The sequence below is a fragment of the Aquarana catesbeiana genome, linkage group LG05, assembly GCF_042186555.1.
Source record: "Aquarana catesbeiana isolate 2022-GZ linkage group LG05, ASM4218655v1, whole genome shotgun sequence".
Taxonomy (NCBI): domain Eukaryota; kingdom Metazoa; phylum Chordata; class Amphibia; order Anura; family Ranidae; genus Aquarana; species Aquarana catesbeiana.
Window position 1 is genome coordinate 49,147,031 of NC_133328.1, and position 20,626 is coordinate 49,167,656.

Sequence of the window (20,626 nt, forward strand, 5' to 3'; positions counted from 1 at the left end):
CATCAAACGCAGCCACTGTACCCATCAAACGCAGCCATTGTGCCCATCAAACGCAGCCAATGTGCCCATCAATTGCAGCCACTGTGCCATCAAATGCAGCCACTGTACCCATCAAACGCGGCCACTGTGCCCATCAAACGCAGCCAATGTGCCCATCAATAGCAGCCACTGTGCCATCAAATGCAGCCACTGTGCCCATCAAACGCAGCCAATGTGCCCATCAATTGCAGCCACTGTGCCATCAAATGCAGCCACTGTGCTTCATAAAATGAAGCAATTGTGCCCATCAATTGCCGCCACTGTGCCATCAAATGCAGCCGCTGTGCCCTATAAAATTCAGCCCCCCAAAGTCTTCTCCCGTCCTCTCTTCCCATCCTCTGCTATGATTGGATGCCTGGCATCCAATCACAGTGCCTGTCGTTTCAGCCAATCAGGTGACGGGTAACAGATCCAAGCACCTGATTGGCGGAGAGGCGGTTTAGTGTTAGGAAAGCGAAGATTCATTCGCTTTTATAACACAGCTGAGTGACCTGCGAGCGCCCAGCATGTGCCCCGAAAAGGAGCCGGGCGCCTGAATAGGGGTTGGCAGCGGAGGCCATAGATAGATTCATGAAATGCATGAATCTATCTATTGGTGCTAGAGGGGGGTAGCAGGAGAGAGAGGGCGGCACCGTGCGCCATTAAAGCATGGGCCGACACTGGTTGAAGGTAAATCTAAAGGTAATTGAATAAGAAAATTGTATAATGTATGGCCAGCTTAACTGACAGCAGCTGACACTGGAGCTTAGACAGGTGAGGAGGTGACGAGAAGGTTGGGTAATTATACATGCCTGTGGGGATGGGCTATTTGCAGACATATTTGCAGGCTATATGCCTTTAGTTGCCCTGATTTGGCAAAATGTCCTGCCTTTCAGTTTATGAGAGAGGGCAAAGCCAAAGAAGGACGAAATGCAAACAGTCCATTACAGTATTCTGATAGTCAAGCAAAAGTATCAAAGATACATCCAGGATTTTTTACAAGCATCTGATTCCTATGACTTTTCTTCAGTTACCTTCAATACTGGCTTCATATTGCAGTCGGAATCCTTTGGCATTCACAGAACTGTTGCTTACAAATTTTACATAAGCAAAACTATCCGATGTCCTCACGGCCAGAGGCAGTGTATTTCCACAAAATTTACCCAGCAATTTCCCTAGAAAAGAAATCATATTTCACATTTAAAGGACCACTACGAAAAATATTGTTACATTCGCTGCTATTCTAGCTTCTTCAAAGAGGCAGTGTTGCCTAATTTCTAGTAAGAGTATTCAGAGATTCACCTTAACAATTTTTAAATAACATTAAATGAAAATAAAAATGGTGCAAGAAATTTTTACAGAAAAGAAAAAAAGATTGATAAGTGAAAAAAAATACTTAAAGCGGAATTTCACTCTCTCAATCAACATTGACTATTTTTAATCCTTATGCTGCTAGCATTAGTAAATAGATAGGAAGGTATTATATTTACTTGTTTTAAACGTTTTTTTTTTACCGTTCTTCGGTTACTTCCTGGATTTCAGGCCTAGGCAAATTATGTCATACATCCCAGGAATCTTCAGGAGGGGAGGAGGGGCTTTCTCAGCTAAGTACGCCCTCCTGCCTGCATGCCTGAGCTAAGGACAGATGGATTCTTGAAGGCAAATGCTATATAAATTATCTGCCCTTACTCAAGATGGCCATGGCCAGAAACGATAGGAATGTTTTTCAAAGTAACTTCTCAACAAACAAAAAGACATGGATAGATGGGTGAGTTTTTTTAATATTAAAAAAATAATTAAATAGCGTTTTTGCTTTGTGGTGCTCAGATGCAGTTAAGTAGAGTTCACCACATCGTCGGCACAGTTACTGGAGTGTTTCATTATGCCCAGAGGAAGCATCATTAAAGCGGGAGTCCGGCGACCAATCTTTTTTTTTTTTTTTTTTAGGTCATTGAGACACTTTGCTAACCCCAAAATAATACTCACAGTTTGGGTGTAATATTTCCGCCTCTGTCTGTTTTCGTACTGAAGAGTAACTTAAAAAATGTGATGCTGGCTGTTTCCATCTTGCTTGTGGGCATGTGAAGCCCACAAGCATTGATTTCCTGGATGCGGTGAATGCTGTTCATTCACAGCTTGTTCACACACATGATCATTGTTTCCGCACTGAATCTTGGGAAGCCTGACACTAAGCTCACAGGAGACAGGCAATAAACACGCCTACTCCCATGGGAGGAGAGACAGGAAGTGCCACAATAAAGTACAATATAAAGGTAATTACAGCGATAAAAAAAATGTTCATGCGGCATTTGAACATCTATGCAATTAACAGAAGGGGTTAAGATTAAGTTAAAAATTTGAGTGGAACCCCGCTTTAATGCCCATTATACTGCGCATGTCTATTTTTCCATAGGACAATGCTTTACGTTCCGAAAACCCATTATATCATTCACCCAAATGATGTTCTGTCCTTTCACATGATCAGCCCGCAAAGATCCGCCTGTCCGTTATTTAGGCGGATCTGAGTGGGCCACCCATTGACTTGTATGGGCAGGCGGATGTCAGCGGAGATGTCCGCTGACACCTGCCTGCCATCCGATCCGACAAGATCCGCTGAAAACAGACAGATGGCGATACATTCGCCATCCGTCCAACGGATCAGACGGGATCGGATGAAAACAGAACATGCTGTCCAGTTTCATGCGATCTTCCCACAGAGAGCTGCGGGGCTCTGACAGGTCTGTCCCTGCACAGTGAGCGGAGATGGACCCGTCATCCGCCTGCTCAGTGGGGATCAACGGAGTGATCTCTCGCTGAGCGGACCCACCCCGTGTAAAAGGGGCCTTGAAGACCAAACTTGATATACCGTATATCTGATGTATATTTATCCAAGGATAATGTTAATGATAAAGTTGTATTTATATTATAATTTTTTTTTTAATTATTATTATTGTTATATTTATCCAAGGTCTAATGTGTTGTATTAGCCTTCTGGAAATTGTAACATAGTCGTGTTTAGTGTCTGACTGAGTGGTATCTTCTTCTACATTAATGTAAAGCAACTTCCTTCCAGTAAAAGGCATGGAAATTGTATGAAACTTAACTCTGTTCTCGATTTTACTTTTATCTTTTCCTCATTTGTTCCTTCTCTTCTCCCCCCCCGTTCTTTTTCATTGGCTCTACCTGCTCTTTCCATCTATTTTTTGAGGATGGTTGGACTTGGGGAGCCCCCTCTCTCTGTTTTTCTTTTTATGCAAAGTGTTTCTTAATTAATGTACTGTTTGGTGTTTGTTGGTGTTCGCAGTTCTCTCCCTGCCCCTGCAGACTGGGCGAGAGGAGCAGAGGTTTCCCTCTAAGGGATGCTCATTTCTCCCGTCATATATAGTCTATATTTTCACTCGCAAATTAGATTCTCCCCCCTTTTTTTTTTTTTTTAATTTATGTTTGTAACGTTCATGCATTTCCTACTGGTGGTCTCATGACTGTCAGTATATATTCCTATGGTTTATTATCGCTGTAATTTCCAAGTTAATGTTGTATGCCGCCTGCATTGCGTTTTTTCACTGTGTTCACTCTTGGATGACCTAAGTGAGGCCGATTGTAGGCCTTATCTTTGTATGTTTCTATCTATCTCTTTAGATTTGTAAAACACTTTCAATAAAAACTATTGAAACTGAAACTTAACTCTGAAGTTCAGCTGTAGCTCAATATAGATGCTTAGCCCAACCTCACATATGTGTATTCCTAAAACTATACACCAGACCTTTTACATCAGGGCCATATCAGAAGTCTTTTGAAGACCCTGGACTAGTTGAGGTTTATGAGTTTATGAGTTATGTTGCCTTTTATGACTGCTTAGCACATACAAGAGATTTTAATCTGGCCATTTTGTTACCAACTTTTGAATTGAGGGGGTCATTCTTTACACACAGTGTTCAGTACCACTTTCCCATTCTCTCTGTACACAGTTCGAAGTTTGTCAGACCTCAATATCATCACAGGAGGTAAATAAAAATGGCTATATTAATGTGATTGACAAACTGCATTATATATATATATATATATATATATATATATATATATATATATATATATATATATATATATATATATATATATATATATATATATATATATATATACACAGTATGTCATTTTTTTTGTTTTTTTGTTTTTGCCCATAGTTCCACTTTAACTTTTTAACTATAATGCATCTGATACTTAAACACATCTCACACACTTAAAACATATAACATTTTCAAATAATTATTTTTAAAACCATAAGTTGGAAAAGCAAAATACTATTAACAGTTACTATGTAGTGCAATTTAATGGTGATATTGTCATTCTTGTATGCATGAAGAACCTGAAGACCCTCATTGGCTGTAGCGGCTGTTTCCTCTTTGGACACCAACTATCCAGTTGCAGAGAAACAAGCCAAATGTCTCACTGTATGAATTAATATGATGCCAATAGAGGAAGTAGAGAGTGATGTATCCAAAGTACACTGAACTTCTATTATAAAATATGTAAAGCCACCATGTACTGAATGGGCTAAATGCTTGTTGTGTCCACAGGATGATGGTGAATTACTTACCTTATTCCTTGCTCCCACAAGTGCCGTACAATTGGTCCTCTGAAGCCTCTTCTCTTTACTCAACCAGTCGCAGGCTCTCTGACATCATAATGTACAATTCAGTTCTGAATGGGGACACTGAAGGACCACCACTAGTGATGGGCCGAACACCCCCCTGTTCGGTTTGCACTAGAACTCCCGAACAGGGAAAAATTTTGTCTCTGAGCCGCAAACTCTATTAAAGTCTATGGGACCAGAAACATGAAAAATCAAAAGTCCCCGTTTGGAAGGCTTATACTGTATGCAAGTCATTGGCCATAAAAGGAGTATGGGGGACTGGGTACTGTCCATTTACATGTATCAATGCAAAAACATTTTTTTTTAAAGAATTGTTTTTAAAGGAACAGTGATTTTAATGATGCTTAAAGTAAAACAATAAAAATAAAAAATACTTTAAATATAGTGCCTGGAGGGTCCCCTTAGACTGCCTGTAAAGTGGCGCATCTGTACCATGTATAGAACCTGCTGCAGAAAAACTGACATTTCTAAAGGAAAAAAAAAATGACATTTAAATTGCCAGCAATACTATATCAATTCCCGGCAATACAAAAATGTTAAAAAGAACCAGCATGGGGGTCCTACCCCCAATCCATACCAGGCCTGTCGGCCTTTTGCCCCAAAACTCCCCCCCATGTTGAGGACATGTGGACTGATATGGTTCAGGAGGGGGGTTGGGGCGCTTGCTCGTCTCCCACCTTTCCTGGACTGCCAGGTTGCATGCGCGGAAAAGGGTCTGGTATGGATTTTGGGGGGACCCCATGCACTATTTTTTATTTTTATTTTGGTGTGGTAAAATCCATACCAGACCTGAAGGGTCTCCCACACTGTTTTCTTACACTGTTTTCAATTTCCGGCAATGTTTTTTTTTTTAATTCACTGTCAGCGAGGAAGCTTCCCGGCCCCGTTCCTAACAATCAACTATTCACTGTGCCCTGATTGGGCAAAGGTTTTTCCAGTCAGGGCTTAGAATGCACTGTGCAGCACAAATTCGGGTACTCTAGCCACCACATCAAAGGAACATCAGAGAGAGGAGGAGAATGCCCAGCTGCCAGGGTAGTGTTGAATAAGGTAAGCAATTCACATTATTCATCATCCCTTAGATCATCCATTCTCAAACAGGATTCCTCCAGAAGTTGCTAGGGGTTCCTTGAAACTTAGCTGAGTGACCTCCTGTTTTATGGTGCCTGCATAGTTCCAGGGCCAAAACCACTTGGCAGAGTCAGCGGCATGGCATCAAGGATCTGTAATAATGGCACGTGATTACCACTGTAAGAGGGCCATTCTTCCCCTTGGCCACCAATTTAAGGGGCATTTTTATCACTGACGCCTAATGAATTGGCTCTAGCTGGGGTTCCCCAAGACCTGAAATTTTGAGGATTCCTCTGGGGTAAAATGGTTGAGAAAGGCTGCCTTAGAAAATCAAACATTTAACCCATGCAGGGTGCAGGGTGGGGGAGAGGAGGGGCCATTGCATAGGTATATTTTACACCAGCCCAGAGTTCTGCTTTAACCACTTGCCCCCTCCCACAATACATTTACTGAGAGCTAGCGGCACAGACATTTTTTTTTTTTTAGCATTTTGGATAAAGCAGTGTGTTCCCCATTGGGGGAGGATTCAATCTCTCTAGCTAATATAGTCTAATTACTACAATACATCTAGCTATCTATTCATTCTAAATGTACTCTTTCTGTGTGTCCTGGGACATTGTCACTGGGAATGAAAGTGAGGAAAAACCCAAAATTTTGAAGAGTCATCAAAACAGGAATTACCTTCTTGTTGTGTTTATAGGCCTGGAAGTGAAGGGAAATTTCCCCTGTGGGGCACAGATGGCAAAACAGATTTTTAATTGTAAGTCTATTAACATGAAACAAGCCTTTGTTAATAATAGGAAACAGACCTGGCTAAACATAGGCAATCTTCACACATGTGCTTCACATTTCCAAGTACAAGTCAAAGCACTCACCAGATGCATTGTATTCATGGATTTCAATGTAGTCATTTAAACAGTTTGCTGAGTCTTGAAGATCAAGGGCCGTGAATGTAATGGTCAGATAATGTCCTGTAGGGCCATTGAAGAACCATTCGCACAAAGAGGAGTCTGTGTAATTCTGTGATGGGTAACCCGGGCTCTGAATAATACCACTCTGACCAAAAAGAGTTCCACCGCATGAGGCTGCAAAGTGAAAAATATCACTTAGAATATCTATGTCACTCTTAAATGGTCTCTCTAGCCATGGTTATAATTTCGACAGTATATTCTTTTCTTTCAGCCACCTCTGTAATACTTTATAGATGGCATTTTCCCTTTTCTTAATGGGTTCGGATTTAGAAATTGCTCAAAACAGGATAGAAACATTGGGACTGAGTTACTAAAGGCAAATAGACTGTGCAAGTGCATTTGCACTCTTCAAAGTGCAGTTGCTCCAGAGTTTAGTAAATGAGGGGAAGCTCTGCTGACTTCTTTCATTCAATCATGTGCAAGCAAATTTTTTTTAATTTTTATTTGTCTTGCATGTGTTTGGGTATTCTTTGCAAAGTGAAGCTTTGCCCCATTTATTAAGATCTGGGGCAACTGCACTTTACAGAATGCACAGTCTTCTGGCCTTTAGTAAATCAACCCCAATGCATCTAATCCCATCACTGTGCCTCTTGCTATATCCTCCACTTACTGCAGAACAAACTCTCTAGACCCGGGTTTTACTATACAGGATACCATGCTAAAGAGAAGCTCTATCATATATATTTTTAATTAGCACATGCTTTAAGGCTGATGCCTAGTACACACATGCCGAATGTTGGGCGACATCAGCCGGTTCAATAAAAACTGGTCGACATTCGGCCCATGTGTATGTCAGCCGACCTGAAAGAAGCAGGCCGTTTGGCTGGCTTCTGATGGGCGAGCATGCTGGAAAACCAGCAGCCAACTGACTCCCGATCAGCGCTCCCAGGCAATGGCTGAGATCGCTGATCGGAGTGCTCTGGCGGGGGGGGGGATGGCATCCCCCTGTCAGAACACAACAGCTCAGCGGGGAAGATCACTGTACTAACATCAGATAGGAGCTGTCAGTTTTTAGTCTATTAGTTTGTACCAGGCTTAAGTTCCCTAGGGTAGAGGGCCACAGTAAAAAAGAAGGCATTTGCATTGTAGGGGGGATCACGACTGTTGTTTACCTTACTGTCACCGAATAGGGCAGTTCATATTAGCATGTTGGGGCTGCTTTGCAGTACGGCATGCTAGATTCATTTTGGCATGTTGGGTTTAGCAGGCATTATGCCTGCAAAATGCATCCATTAAAGTCCATAGGACGGAGCCATAATCTTGTTCCAAGTACAGCAAATGCGGCACGGTATTTCAATATAACATCTCCTTGGGTTAAAAAAAACAGGCGTCTGACAGTATTGCCTCCTGCTGATCTACCCCTGCTTGCTTTTTAGAGCCTGTCACCTGTTTGAAAATGTTTTTTTTTATTTTTTACATACTTGTGAAACAATAATTTAATTATTGTAATAAAATAATACAGATTTACGGACTCACCAATAGAATAGTTGGCTTTGAATCCAGCACGTGGGGTACCGCTGCCGATTCTGAGCCTCAGGTACATGGCAATTCCCAGTGATTTGTAGGTGATCGGCAAAGTGTTTCCACATAATTTTGCCAAGAGCCTTTGGCTTGAATCTGCACCGTCTCTTATTTCCAGATAATTAGAGTTGCACCTGGTATAAAATGACAAGTTCTCATTAGACATGTGAGTATAGAGTAACCATACACCGACCGCTTATAACCCCCAATCTATACAGTATGAGGCTTCAAACGCAGCGCAGGAGGGAGGAGGAGTTAAAGTGTTAGGCCCCCTTCACATAAGAGGTCCGATTGGGTTTGGCTGTCCGTTTTTTTAGGCGAACCGAATCAGACCCTCCATTCTCCTTTAAGGGCAGTCGGATGTAAACGCACTTGTGTCCGTTTACACCCAGATACCTCCGTGTCTGGCAAAAAAATTAAGGGTATCTGTTCCCCTCTGTCTGGCCAGGTTGGATCGGAGGGCAGTCGGGTGTAAACGGACAGCCAATCTGTTTACATCTGGCTGCCCATAGATCTGAGCAGGTTGTGTCCGTGTCCGCTCTGCATAAGTGAAGCAGACACAGACCTGTCATCAGGCTGCTCCGCTCAGCTTAGAAGGGGATCCGCGGACAGATCTGGCCTGAGGCCTTACAGTTGTCACTAGGATATTCTCCACTGGGGACACTTGTACCTGTGCCAGACATCAAATGTGGGATTTCCCCTTCCCTTCTGGGGAGATGTTCACTCACTTCACAGAATATATCAATGGCCCTTTCAGAACTGTGTTTGTGAGTAGAGGTACATTTTTTCGTGGCATCAGTGTGTGTAGACCTACATTTTTAATGTGTTTTTGAATTTGGAATTTGGAGTGGATAGGGTTAAAGTGTTACTAAACCCAGGAGCCTGCATTCACTATATCTGGTCTCCCACAGTACACAGAACATGGAAATGCAATTATTTTAGTAAATATAAACTGCTAAATACCTTTTCTCATCAGCAGTATATAGCAGTAAGTTCTACCAGTGTCTGGTTAAAGCTTGTAGGAGGAGTTTTCATACTGCACTGCCTGTCCCATCAGGATGCAGGACCCCTGACCCTCTGTCTGGACAGTGCTGATTGGCCCTGTGCTGATCAGATTCACTCTCCCAAGAAAAAAAAAACTCTCTAGCAATACACACCAAACTGAGCATGTGCAGCCTGACTCCATTTACTCTGTCTTATCTGGACATGTTTTGGGGGCAATGCAAGAAGGGGAGGACAGTGAGTATAGTGAGTATAACAAGCATACTTTACTGCATATACTGTATATACAGACTTGTTAATACCAGTCAGCAATGCATTAAAATGTATGTTACATGCATTTTGTTGTGCTGTCATTGACTTCTCTGGGCCTCTCAACAGAAACTTTATTTTGCACTAATCAGCCCCAATATTTAATGTAAAAGAAATGTCTCTGTCGCCTGTAGCAACCAAATTGATTAGAAAACAAAAGCACCCATAATATTAGTTGTTATTGGCCAAGTTCTTTTTGTCGCTTTTATGGGGAAAAGACTGAAGACTGCAGTAACTCATATCAACCAATTAGCATCTACCTATAAAAGTATTCTGGACAATGGAAGAAGCAATGTGCTAATGTGCTAATGGTTACTGCACTGACAGTGGAAACAAACCAGGCGGATGGATGACAAGCAGTGTCAGTTGCCCATCAATACATACTTATCAGAGGGTTCAATATAGAATTGGTCTTGAAAGTCCAGCTGCACCGCTTCTGCGTTTGGCACGATGATTATCCACACACATTCTATGTTAGTAGGATAATTGCTGGGATAATTAGGTGACATAATATAGCCACTTGGATTGGAATCCGTCACATAGATGATCCCTCCACATGCTAAACAGAAAGAAATAATGCATTAATGGATTGTCTACACACATACCTATGGAAAATATTTTATCTGCCAAATCATTTGTCATTATTTTCAATTATGATTCCGGTATTGCTGCCAGACAGCACAGCCAGGTCCTCACCCTCCAGTACTGCAACATCAGCACAGTTTGGTCAGAAACACACACCCAGCCTGCTGATTGGATAATGCAGGAGTTGCAGTATGCTGTAGAATTATCCCCATCTCCTTCTGCTATCGGTTACTACAGGAAAGCCCTGATTGGCTATTGCTACTACTCCTCCCTTGCAGATCCCTTACTGACCCAGAACAAGTATGCAGATCAAAAGTTTTGACTTCACTCTGATTTTACTTGACGCTTGCTTGTTGCAGTTAATAACTTAGAACAGTGATGGCGAACCTTGGCACTCCAGATGTTTTGGAACTACATTTCCCATTATGCTCAACTACACTGCAGAGTGCATGAGCATCATGGGAAATGTAGTTCCAAAACATCTGGGGTGCCAAGGTTCCCCATCACTGACTTAGAAAGTACTGAAACTGGGGACAATTATAATTTTTGGAAGGAGGTCAGCAATGGCATTCCTCATATTTCTCTGTCTGGGTCCAACATATGCACCAGGGAGCAATATGCGGACTGCCATTTTTGACCTCCATCAGCAATTCATGGCTGTCTTTGGTTCAATACTTTCACACAAAAACTTTTGCAAATTCATACAATAGTGAATAACACCTGAAAACAAAAGCAAATATGTTCATAAATAGGCTGCAAGCTTTTAGGGTTAAATCACACTAGTGGTTAATTGGAGGTAAAACCACACTTTTACTGCCCCTCATGAATGCATGCGGTTGTGGCACGCTAGTGTGCGGTTGAAGGGGTTAAAGCAGATGGTGAGGAGGTATTGTCGAATGCTCTCTGAAAATCAATCCGAACGCGGATTGCTCTTCAGAGACCAAAGCAAGCATGAATGAGTCCTAAAGCACTTAAAGTGGTTGCAAAGACTGAAGGCTTTTTTTACTGTAATGCATTCTCTACATTAAGGGAAAAAATATCTTCAGGGCTCCGTTCCATCCAGTTTACCTGAGCCTGATCTCGATCCAGTGATTTGCACCAGTGCAGCGGCTCTCTCCCTTCTCATTGGCTCAGAGCGATTGGCTCCCGCTGCTGTCAATCACAGCCAGTGAGGAGGGAGCAGGGGCAGGGCACACAAAGCCAGCTCGGGGGTGAGCCAGGAGTGCTGGCGGGGGGCGCATAAACAAGGAGGATCGGGGCTCCTTTGTACAAAACCATTGTACAGAGCAGGTAAGTATAACATGTTTGTTATTTTAATTTAAAAGAAAATAGGTTTACAATCACTTTAATTCAATTTGTTTCTCTTTGCTAATTTCTCCCTAAAACATTTTCAGGAAATGGGGCTTATAATTATGTATAATATAATATAATATAATTTAATATATATATATATATATATATATATATATATATATATATATATATATATATATATATATATATATAATACTGTAAATATATATATATATATATATATATATATATATATATATAAATAAATATGTATTATAATATATAATTCATATAATATGAACATTACATGGTTCAGATAATAAACCTTTCTGCCACATGTATCTTTACTGAATGAAGTGAGAAGCATAACACATACCCAAGCCTTTGGCATCGAATTGAAGTTTAAACCCCTTGGCCTCATTTCTGCTATCAGAGATAAATCGTACAAGCAGTTCATTGTCTGTAGTGTGCAAACTGGATGGAGCTTCCCTGCCACACAACATCCCGTTCCCGGCAGCGGTCCCCAGAGGGGGCGATGACCCATCAGGACCATTCCTTAGCTGGTGACACAAAATAAAATCAATAGTACAACCATTGTGTTCATATAATTCTGCAAAAACAATAAGTATGTTGAATACGACACACATCACTTAGTTCACATTAATACAGAACTTCTTCATATGGAAGGGCAAACTCTTTTTTTGCAAAAATAATTATTATTCAGGTTTTCTTCAGTAAGGCTATGTTTGGTTTTATTTATTTCTTATCACAATATCCTTTTATTTCCTATCACTAAAATTGCACCTAGCTACAAAAAATGTTGCATGTTAAGGAAGACCTGTACTCTGGAAGCTGTGCACAAAAGGGCAAGCAAAGAGCAAAGGACTAGAAACCATTATTTCCTACAAGTTACCAGCAGCTGAACTTTATACATAAAGTAACTTACCTTCATGCTCTCTTCTGCACTGTGTGAAGGCGGCCATATTGGCTTTTCATTTCATAACTGCCCCCTGATGATCTGATGACTGCAGGGGGGATCCTTACACTGCAGACTCTAAGGTACAGTTTCCTCTCCAGCAAGAAGAACAATGAGGGCACAGTAGTGACATCAAATCTCACTCCCGTTAGAGTGATTTCACTTTCTATCCAAGTACCATTGGTTTCACCAGACAGGACGTAAAAGTAAATCTTAAAAAGCAACAAAGATTTGACCCCTGTTGATTTTTTTGTAGCTTTAACTTAATCAACTCAATGTTCTTTTTTCTGTGGTTTCTCTACTACAATGCTGTCAAATCAGTCTGTCAGTTATTCTGACCACAACCAGCAGTAGCCTCAGGGCTTTTGGATTTCTATACAATGGAGACTTTTACATGTAAATGCATTAAGTCAGGGTTCACATTCGGTTCGGTGCGTCCTTGTTCACCGTTTCAGGTTCGATTTCAGCCCGAATTTTTGTCTGAATTCGGACCTGAAACAGATCAAAAGACGCACAGGACTCCTGTGCAAATTCGCACCGGAGCCGCAGCGGAGATATGTGAACCAGCTCCATAGAGAGCCGGTTAAAATCTCCTGCTATTGCAAATTGGATGCAGAGAATCTGCATCCAATTCACAATAGTGTGAACCCAGCCTAAAGTGTAACTCTACTTTTGTTGAGAAAAAAAAAATTCCCCTCTGGGTGATCTATGTACATTACAAGGATTTTAACAAACTTTGTTGAAGATTCCTATCTTTTGTTATTCTGAAGAAATCCCTGCGTGTTTTGTCTGTGTCCATGTGGTAAGTGACTCTAATGGGAATGGTTTTATAATTATCAATCAGCTGCTGCACCTGCAGGCTCTAAGGGGGAAAATTGCTGGGTCTGCATCCCTTTAGATGTGATTTCCTATTGGGAGTATCTCACCAAAAATGAAATTTTTGTTGCAGGGAATGCCTGAAATCTGACTTGTATCATAGTGCAGACTTCTGGGAGAATCAGTGAGCCAATCACACAAGCAGGAAATTATGTTTCTGGGGGGGCGTTCTGTACACATTCTGTGTACAGAACACCTCCAAGTAGCCATATCACATTTTACAGAAAATTACAGAGCTGCAGATTGAAAAGAAAAGGTTATTTTTAATAACATTCAATTATAATATGACTTGTGTTGCAATTGTATATGCTATATTATTTGTTTTATTTTTTTTATCTGCTATTTTTTTTTCTCACGAAAGTGGAGTTACTCTTTAAATATGTGAAATGCACACATAATTTAATGGAAACATTTTTACTGAAATGAATGGTCTGGTATCAGGGTCTTTTGAGGAGGAAAGGTATGCCTTCATGTGACCTGCTCCCAATTTATGCATTGCTATATGTGTCACAGGTTAGGAACTCAGAAAAGGACCACATTTTTTTGACGTGGCAATGTGGCTTTATATGTTTTTGAAAATGTATTAAACAAAAACCTTGGGCTTTAACAGTTTAGTTTGAGGTTATTTTTTGCTGGCTAGCATGTAAGTGTGCTGGGGAAGTGTTAAGGAAATTTGTAAGTTCGGTATATAATTCTATTCTATTTTGTATGGTTTGCACACTGCTCTCACTGTGCACACGGCACTAATAATGTTTTCAGTGCATGTTTGCCGAGTACTGATTAGAATTAACCTGCCTATGTTACGCCCCTTGTTACCATAAACCTGCAATTGTAATATTAATGTGATACCTACGTAATCATGTGTATAAAAACCTTAAATTGCGTCATAATAAAGCAGAACAGTTATTTGGAAAGATGCTGAGCGTATCTTTTGTGTCTGTTCCCTACTGCAGTTATTATTAATTTGGAACCACTCATCAATATGAGGATAGGAGTTGCCTGTCTATATATAAGGCCTTGTTCACACAGGGTGTACAATACTGTATGCCCATGAAGGGTTTACCCGCATGGGATGATGTAGATATGTTCCATGCATCCCCATGCAGGCATTCCTATCGATGTCTATTGGCACACAGTGGCTGTGATCCCAATATGACATCCACGCCCATCAGTAGACATGTGCACTGACAAAAAATGTGTTCGCTTTTGTTTTCGTTTCATTCGTTTTTTCGGATTTTCGAATTTCCAAATTTCAAATTTCCAAATTTTCAAATTTCCGAATTTTCAAATTTCCGATTTTCGAATTTCCAAATTTTCAAATTTTCGAATTTCCAAATTTTCGAAATTTCAAATTTCCAAATTTTGAATTTCCGAATTTTCAAATTTCCAAATTTCGCATTTCCAAATATTGAATTTCCGAATTTTCAAATTTCCGAGTTTTCAAATTTCCGAATTTCAAATTTCCGAATTTCAAATTTCCGAATTTAGAATTTCCGAATTTTCAAATTTCCGAATTTCTGAAATTTTCTAATTTCCTAATTCCCAAATTCCGAATTCCCGAAATTTGGAAATTGAAATATTCAGAAATTTTCGAATTAACGAATTTGTCAAAATTCGTTAAAAAACAAAATCGGAACTAAACGAATTGCACATGTCTACCCATCAGTGACACGCACCCGCAACCAAATGGAAGTCTTATTGGGTAAACACGGTTGTGCTCAGGTGTACAGTACTGTATAATACGCCCTATGTGAAAAAGGCCTAAGACATTCACTGAACACTCATTGCCTGTCCTAACTTACTTGTTTATTACATTTTACCTGACTATTCTGTGTCAATCTTTTTAATAAGATTTTAAATAACAAGAAAAGACATTGAGGAACGCAATCGGGTACAAAATAGAACTGTCATAGTCAGCAAACAATCAAAAAAACAAGGAAAACTGGCGACAATAATAGCGGCACGCCCAGTGGAGTGACACCAATAACTACAGATTCACCTGGATGTCCTATAGTAGTTTTTTGGGGGATACAGATACAGCAGCCCTGGATGTCCTATAAGGTTTTTGGGAGACCGAATTCCCTGGGCTCGGTGAGACCAACTTATTGGTCTTTTTAGCTGATAAGGAGAATATTTACTCACTTCGGGTGCTCTGTTTCACTGGATGAGGGACCCTTCTTTTCACCAAGTATAAAATTGATGCGCTTTAAATAAATAGTGCACAATATGCTGCTGTGACTAAGCTTAAATCCAGGAATAAAAAATGCATACATGTGAATAAAATAGATAAATAATTATGGTGCTAATACATGTGTTAAAATTGCCAAAATAAATCTTCAAATTGGTGATGTGACGGTGAATATAAATAAAATAATAATGACACTCTGAGTACAATGTCCAGGCAGAGATAAATAGTGGGGGAAAGTAAAAATAATTAAACAGTTCCTTCCCTTAATCCAGATTGATTGACTCACTGGGTTAGATCGTTTGTATCAGGATATTTAGTTTTTCTTGCATCCCACTTTAGCCATAATACTGCTGGTGATTCGGCTCTCAGGATAAAGGTTTTATGCAAAGCAAGCAAAGAAAAAATAGATCATTGTGCAGTGACCTTACTAGATAGTACATAAGCAAAACAGGGACAAGAGATACACTCACAAACTCCCAGGCTATTAGAAGCAATCAAATATGCAGATTGCAGTCAGCCGCTGTGGACAAGGTTTCCCATAGAGAAACAGCTGCTGTTAACCTTCAGGTGTATTGCAGCACTGAACGTCCTAAGCTCCTCCCACCAGGTGGGAGGAGGTGGGAGGAGCTTAGGATGTTCAGTGCTGCAATACACCTGAAGGTTAACAGCAGCTGTTTCTCTATGGGAAACCTCGTCCACAGCGGCTGACTGCAATCTGCATATTTGAATGCTTCTAATAGACCGGGAGTTTGTGAGTGTATCTCTTGTCCCTGTTTTGCTTATGTACTATCTAGTAAGTTCACTGCACAATGATCTATTTTTTCTTTGCTTGCTTTGCATAAAACCTTTATCCTGAGAGCCGAATCACCAGCAGTATTATGGCTAAAATGGGATGCAAGAAAAACTAAATATCCTGATACAAACGATCTAACCCAGTGAGTCAATCAATCTGGATTAAGGGAAGGAACTGTTTAATTATTTTTACTTTCCCCCACTATTTATCTCTGCCTGGACATTGTACTCAGAGTGTCATTATTATTTTATTTATATTCACCGTCACATCACCAATTTGAAGATTTATTTTGGCAATTTTAACACATGTATTAGCACCATAATTATTTATCTATTTTATTCACATGTATGCATTTTTTATTCCTGGATTTAAGCTTAGTCGCAGCAGCATATTGTGCACTATTTATTTAAAGTGCATCAATTTTATACTTAGTACTATTTGTTTGGTTCTCTGATCACCCTATATTGATAGCAGCTTTAATTTACTGATTTTATCATAGCACTAACTATATTGGTATATATATATTTTTAAGCACAATTTATTTATATCACACATATCTATCCACATCAGCGCTTGCTTTTTATTCATTTTTTTAGCACTTCTTTTCACCAATTGTTGGTCGCATCATTCACTGGCTAATTTTTCCTCTTTGCAAGATTAATGGGACTCATTCTAATATGTTTTCATATTTTCACTTATGATTAACAGATTCACGTCACTTATTTATCCTTAGTATTGTATATTTGGAGTTTATTGATCCACAGCAGAGGATCAATATTGTCACTTTGTTTATGTGTATACATTTCATTTTTTTTTTTATGTATTTACTCTATATTTTAATTTGATTACTATATTACCAGGTGATTTAATTTTCACAATTATTTATCTAAACAGAGCACAGTATATTATTCTTGGCAAATTTTTCCACCTTAGTTTTCACCTTTTCATTACGTCATTATTTATTTCTTTTATTCAATGATTTTAGCGCTACACTGATTTATATTATACATACAAAATAAAATGGAGAAACTGTTAAATTACAACAGGGATACATACTGTATATTAATCACATAGAATTTTCAGAATACGGCATTTTTGCGGTCCTTTAACCGAACTTACTTCAATATAATCTCCATTGTTGCAGGAAGCGTCGCTGTTCTCTATTTCAAAACTTGGATCGAAATGGACGACGATGGTAAAGCCAGGGGTTACTAACACATGCCAGGTACAGTTCTGATTAGCAGGATAATTTTCTGGGTAATTTGGTGATGTTATCAGTCCTCTGTTTGCATGCAAGTACCCTCCACAGCCTACAAGAAGAGAGGGATGTATTAAAAGTAATGTATAGTGCTTTTTACATATTTTCTTTATTTACTATGTTTGAGTAAAACAAAAAACAGAATTTAAAAAATATTTTTTAAACATTGCCTATAAAGAAGAAACAAATAATTATGACTCTTCTGATGACCACACTGCAAAACAGATCAGATGCAGAAAAAATCCCCAGTGTCTTCTAAAACTGACACTTTTGTGAGTGTAAATCACCTGTGTTATTAGCAGTGCACCCTTAGGGGTCCTGTGATGATGTGGGGGCAGCGGGAGGAACCATTGAGCACTGCAGGGAACATAGATGATCAGCACTCCTGGAAGTGTCTGAAGAAGTTTCAGCCAGAGATTTCATCAGAGTGCATCAGAGTTGTGTCCGGGGCATGGGCACCAGAAGAGGTAAGTATTTGCTTTCTTCTTTATAGGCACATTGTCTAATGGCAGGTTTAGTTATGTGACAGGATTGCTTTAAGTCAGGTAATTCTAAAAATAATGCATATCAGAGTAAGATTTGGTGCTGTCACTGTTTGTTGTTACCTGTTCTCCTTGCTGGAGGGGAAGCTGTACCTGAGGACCTGTAGAGCAAGGATCTCCCTGCATCTACTTCATTCATTCTATGGAACAGTGTTTTCTCCACCAGTCCGACTGCTCTTCAATATTAACTCACCCAGTCATCGGAAGGCAGCTTTCATATCAAGCAAAGCCCTGCCTCTACTACAACAGCTGCTGCCACACAGGGATACAGTGCAATACAAGGCGTGGTAAGTCATTAATGGGGAAAGGATTATCTGCAGGGGGACTACAGGCAATACAGGTGAGCATTCCTCTACACCAGGGGTCTCCAAACTGCAGCCCTGGGGCCAGATGTGGCCCTTTGCTTGCCTTCATCCGGCCCTTAGAGCGCTATTCCATCCACTGACACCAACAATGGGGCATCATTCTTGTTGCTGACACCAACAATGGGGCACTATTCCTCCAACTGGCACCATCAAAAGGGCACAATTCTTTCCACTGACACCAACGGTGGGGCATTAGTCCTCCCACTGACACCAAAGATAGGGTATTGTTTACTCCTGCTGGACACCTGGACATTTTCTACTCGCAATGGCCATGGTCCGGCCCCCCTTAAGTCTGAAGGACAATAAACTGGCCCCTTGTTTAGAAAGTTTGGAGACCCCTGCTCTACTCCATGATCTATCATTCTACTCTACCTTGCAAAGGTCAATGGCTGTTTTCAAGGGGCCTCCTCAAAGCTTTGGGCCCTAGGCTACTGCCTAGACTGCACCAATTACAAATCACCTCTTTCATCTACCAGAGAAAATTGTCGGCCTGAGAACATCCCATATCCTGGTGAACAGGTGTATTATGTTGCAAAAAGAGATCAAACCTTACTTTTATGATAGGATGCATTAAAACCTCTGCCAGTTGTTATTCCATTAGTGTAGAAATGCAGGAACATTGCATCACCAGATGAGCGGATAGGTCCCGGAGGCTCTTTGCCACAGATGGTTGCAAGTTCAGGAGCGAGGCCGTTATCTCCTTCAAAATAAATATAACAACAAAAAAGTATAGAGGGAGCATATTGGTTTCTATGGCTTAATGAACTTTAAGGTTTTTGTGACATATTGCACAGTACAGCAATAATGTGCTGCATTCCTCATTTCAGTATTATAGTGCAGTCTAATTAATTAAAGGGGCAACCACCCAAAAGTGATAAAGATTCAGACCTCTCTATAATGGCTATAGCAGGTGTACAAACCTAGGAGCTCAAGTGCAGATACTTCAACACAGATATATATAAGGAACAGACAAATAATTTAACTCTCCAGCATATAGCATATATTGAAATATATTTGTTTTGGGTGGATCCGCCCTTTAACAATGGTTTCTGCATAGTCAACTTCTTTTTGTCTTGCTGGTTACTGAAAATTATTGCTTTTGCACTGTGCGATGATGTAAAACTAAATGTGTATTCGGTTTAAAAACTCCTAAACACACATACATCTATTTAGCTAATACAATGCATGATTAAATGATTCAAGCAGAATAATTTAATACTTGAGTAAAAACAAAAATTAAAATATCTATAAAGCCAAATAAAGATTTTGGACTTGTAAGATTCCTTTCTTGTACAGCACTGGACACAGGCTCCTTTAAATCTTGCTCATGGGTTATATGTTGCCACCTTCAAATGAAGACATTAGCAAAAATGTTATAATATAACCCATATAACTCTCTGGCTCTCAACAATCCTTTTTTTTAAGCAAGCAACCAGAGGAAAATTCTGTCTGACACGATAGCTACGAGAAAAAAAAAACTAACAATTAGACAAAAATGTGTTCCTTTTCGTTTCATTCGTTTTTTTGCTTTTTTCGTAAATTTGAAAATTCGAGAATTCGGAAATTCAGAAATTTTCAGGTTTTCCAAATTTTCGAATTTCAGAGTTTTCGAATTTCTGAATTTCGATGTTCGAATTTTAACATTTCCGAATTTCGAATTTTTAAATTCCGAATTTTCAAATTCCCAATTTCTGAATTTTCGAATTCCAAATTCCCAATTTCAGAGTATTCGGAATTCGAAAATTCGGAAATTCAAAAATTCAAAAATCCAAAAATTTGAAAATCACTAACTAATAATAACTAACTATTAAATTATAGGTATTGGAATTTCCTTTCAAATTTGGCTGTTTGTGAATGTAACAAATACAAATTTATCTGAAGTTATGAATTATCCGAAATAACGAATGCCGCATCTAAACAAACAGAATGGAACAAATTAATAATAAATAATAATAATAAAAAGTTTTTATTATTATTATTGTTATTTATTATTATTAGATCATTACGTTCCATTCTGTTAGATATAGCATTCGTTATTTCAGATAATTTGTAACTTCGGATAAATTACGTTCACTAACAGCCAAATTTGATAGGAAATTCCAATACCTATAATTTAATAGTTATTATTAGTTAGTTATTTCAGATTTTCGAGTTTTGGAATTTTCGGATTTTCATTCTTTTGAATTTTCAAATTTTCATTCTTA

General features: G+C 39.5%; 1 protein-coding gene across 1 annotated transcript in view; it reads right to left on the bottom strand.

The window, feature by feature from the left end:
* The window catches only part of CUBN (cubilin), a 388,954-nt gene that overhangs the window by 97,755 nt on the left and 270,573 nt on the right, over nucleotides 1-20,626 (bottom strand). Inside the window, exons 41-47 of the mRNA XM_073629712.1 lie at nucleotides 18,976-19,122; nucleotides 17,377-17,567; nucleotides 11,801-11,984; nucleotides 9,931-10,105; nucleotides 8,191-8,369; nucleotides 6,619-6,828; nucleotides 1,053-1,193 (exon numbers count right to left, since the gene is read on the bottom strand). Coding sequence (XP_073485813.1) covers nucleotides 1,053-1,193; nucleotides 6,619-6,828; nucleotides 8,191-8,369; nucleotides 9,931-10,105; nucleotides 11,801-11,984; nucleotides 17,377-17,567; nucleotides 18,976-19,122 — 1,227 coding nt within the window. The remainder of the gene's footprint in view (nucleotides 1-1,052; nucleotides 1,194-6,618; nucleotides 6,829-8,190; nucleotides 8,370-9,930; nucleotides 10,106-11,800; nucleotides 11,985-17,376; nucleotides 17,568-18,975; nucleotides 19,123-20,626) is intronic.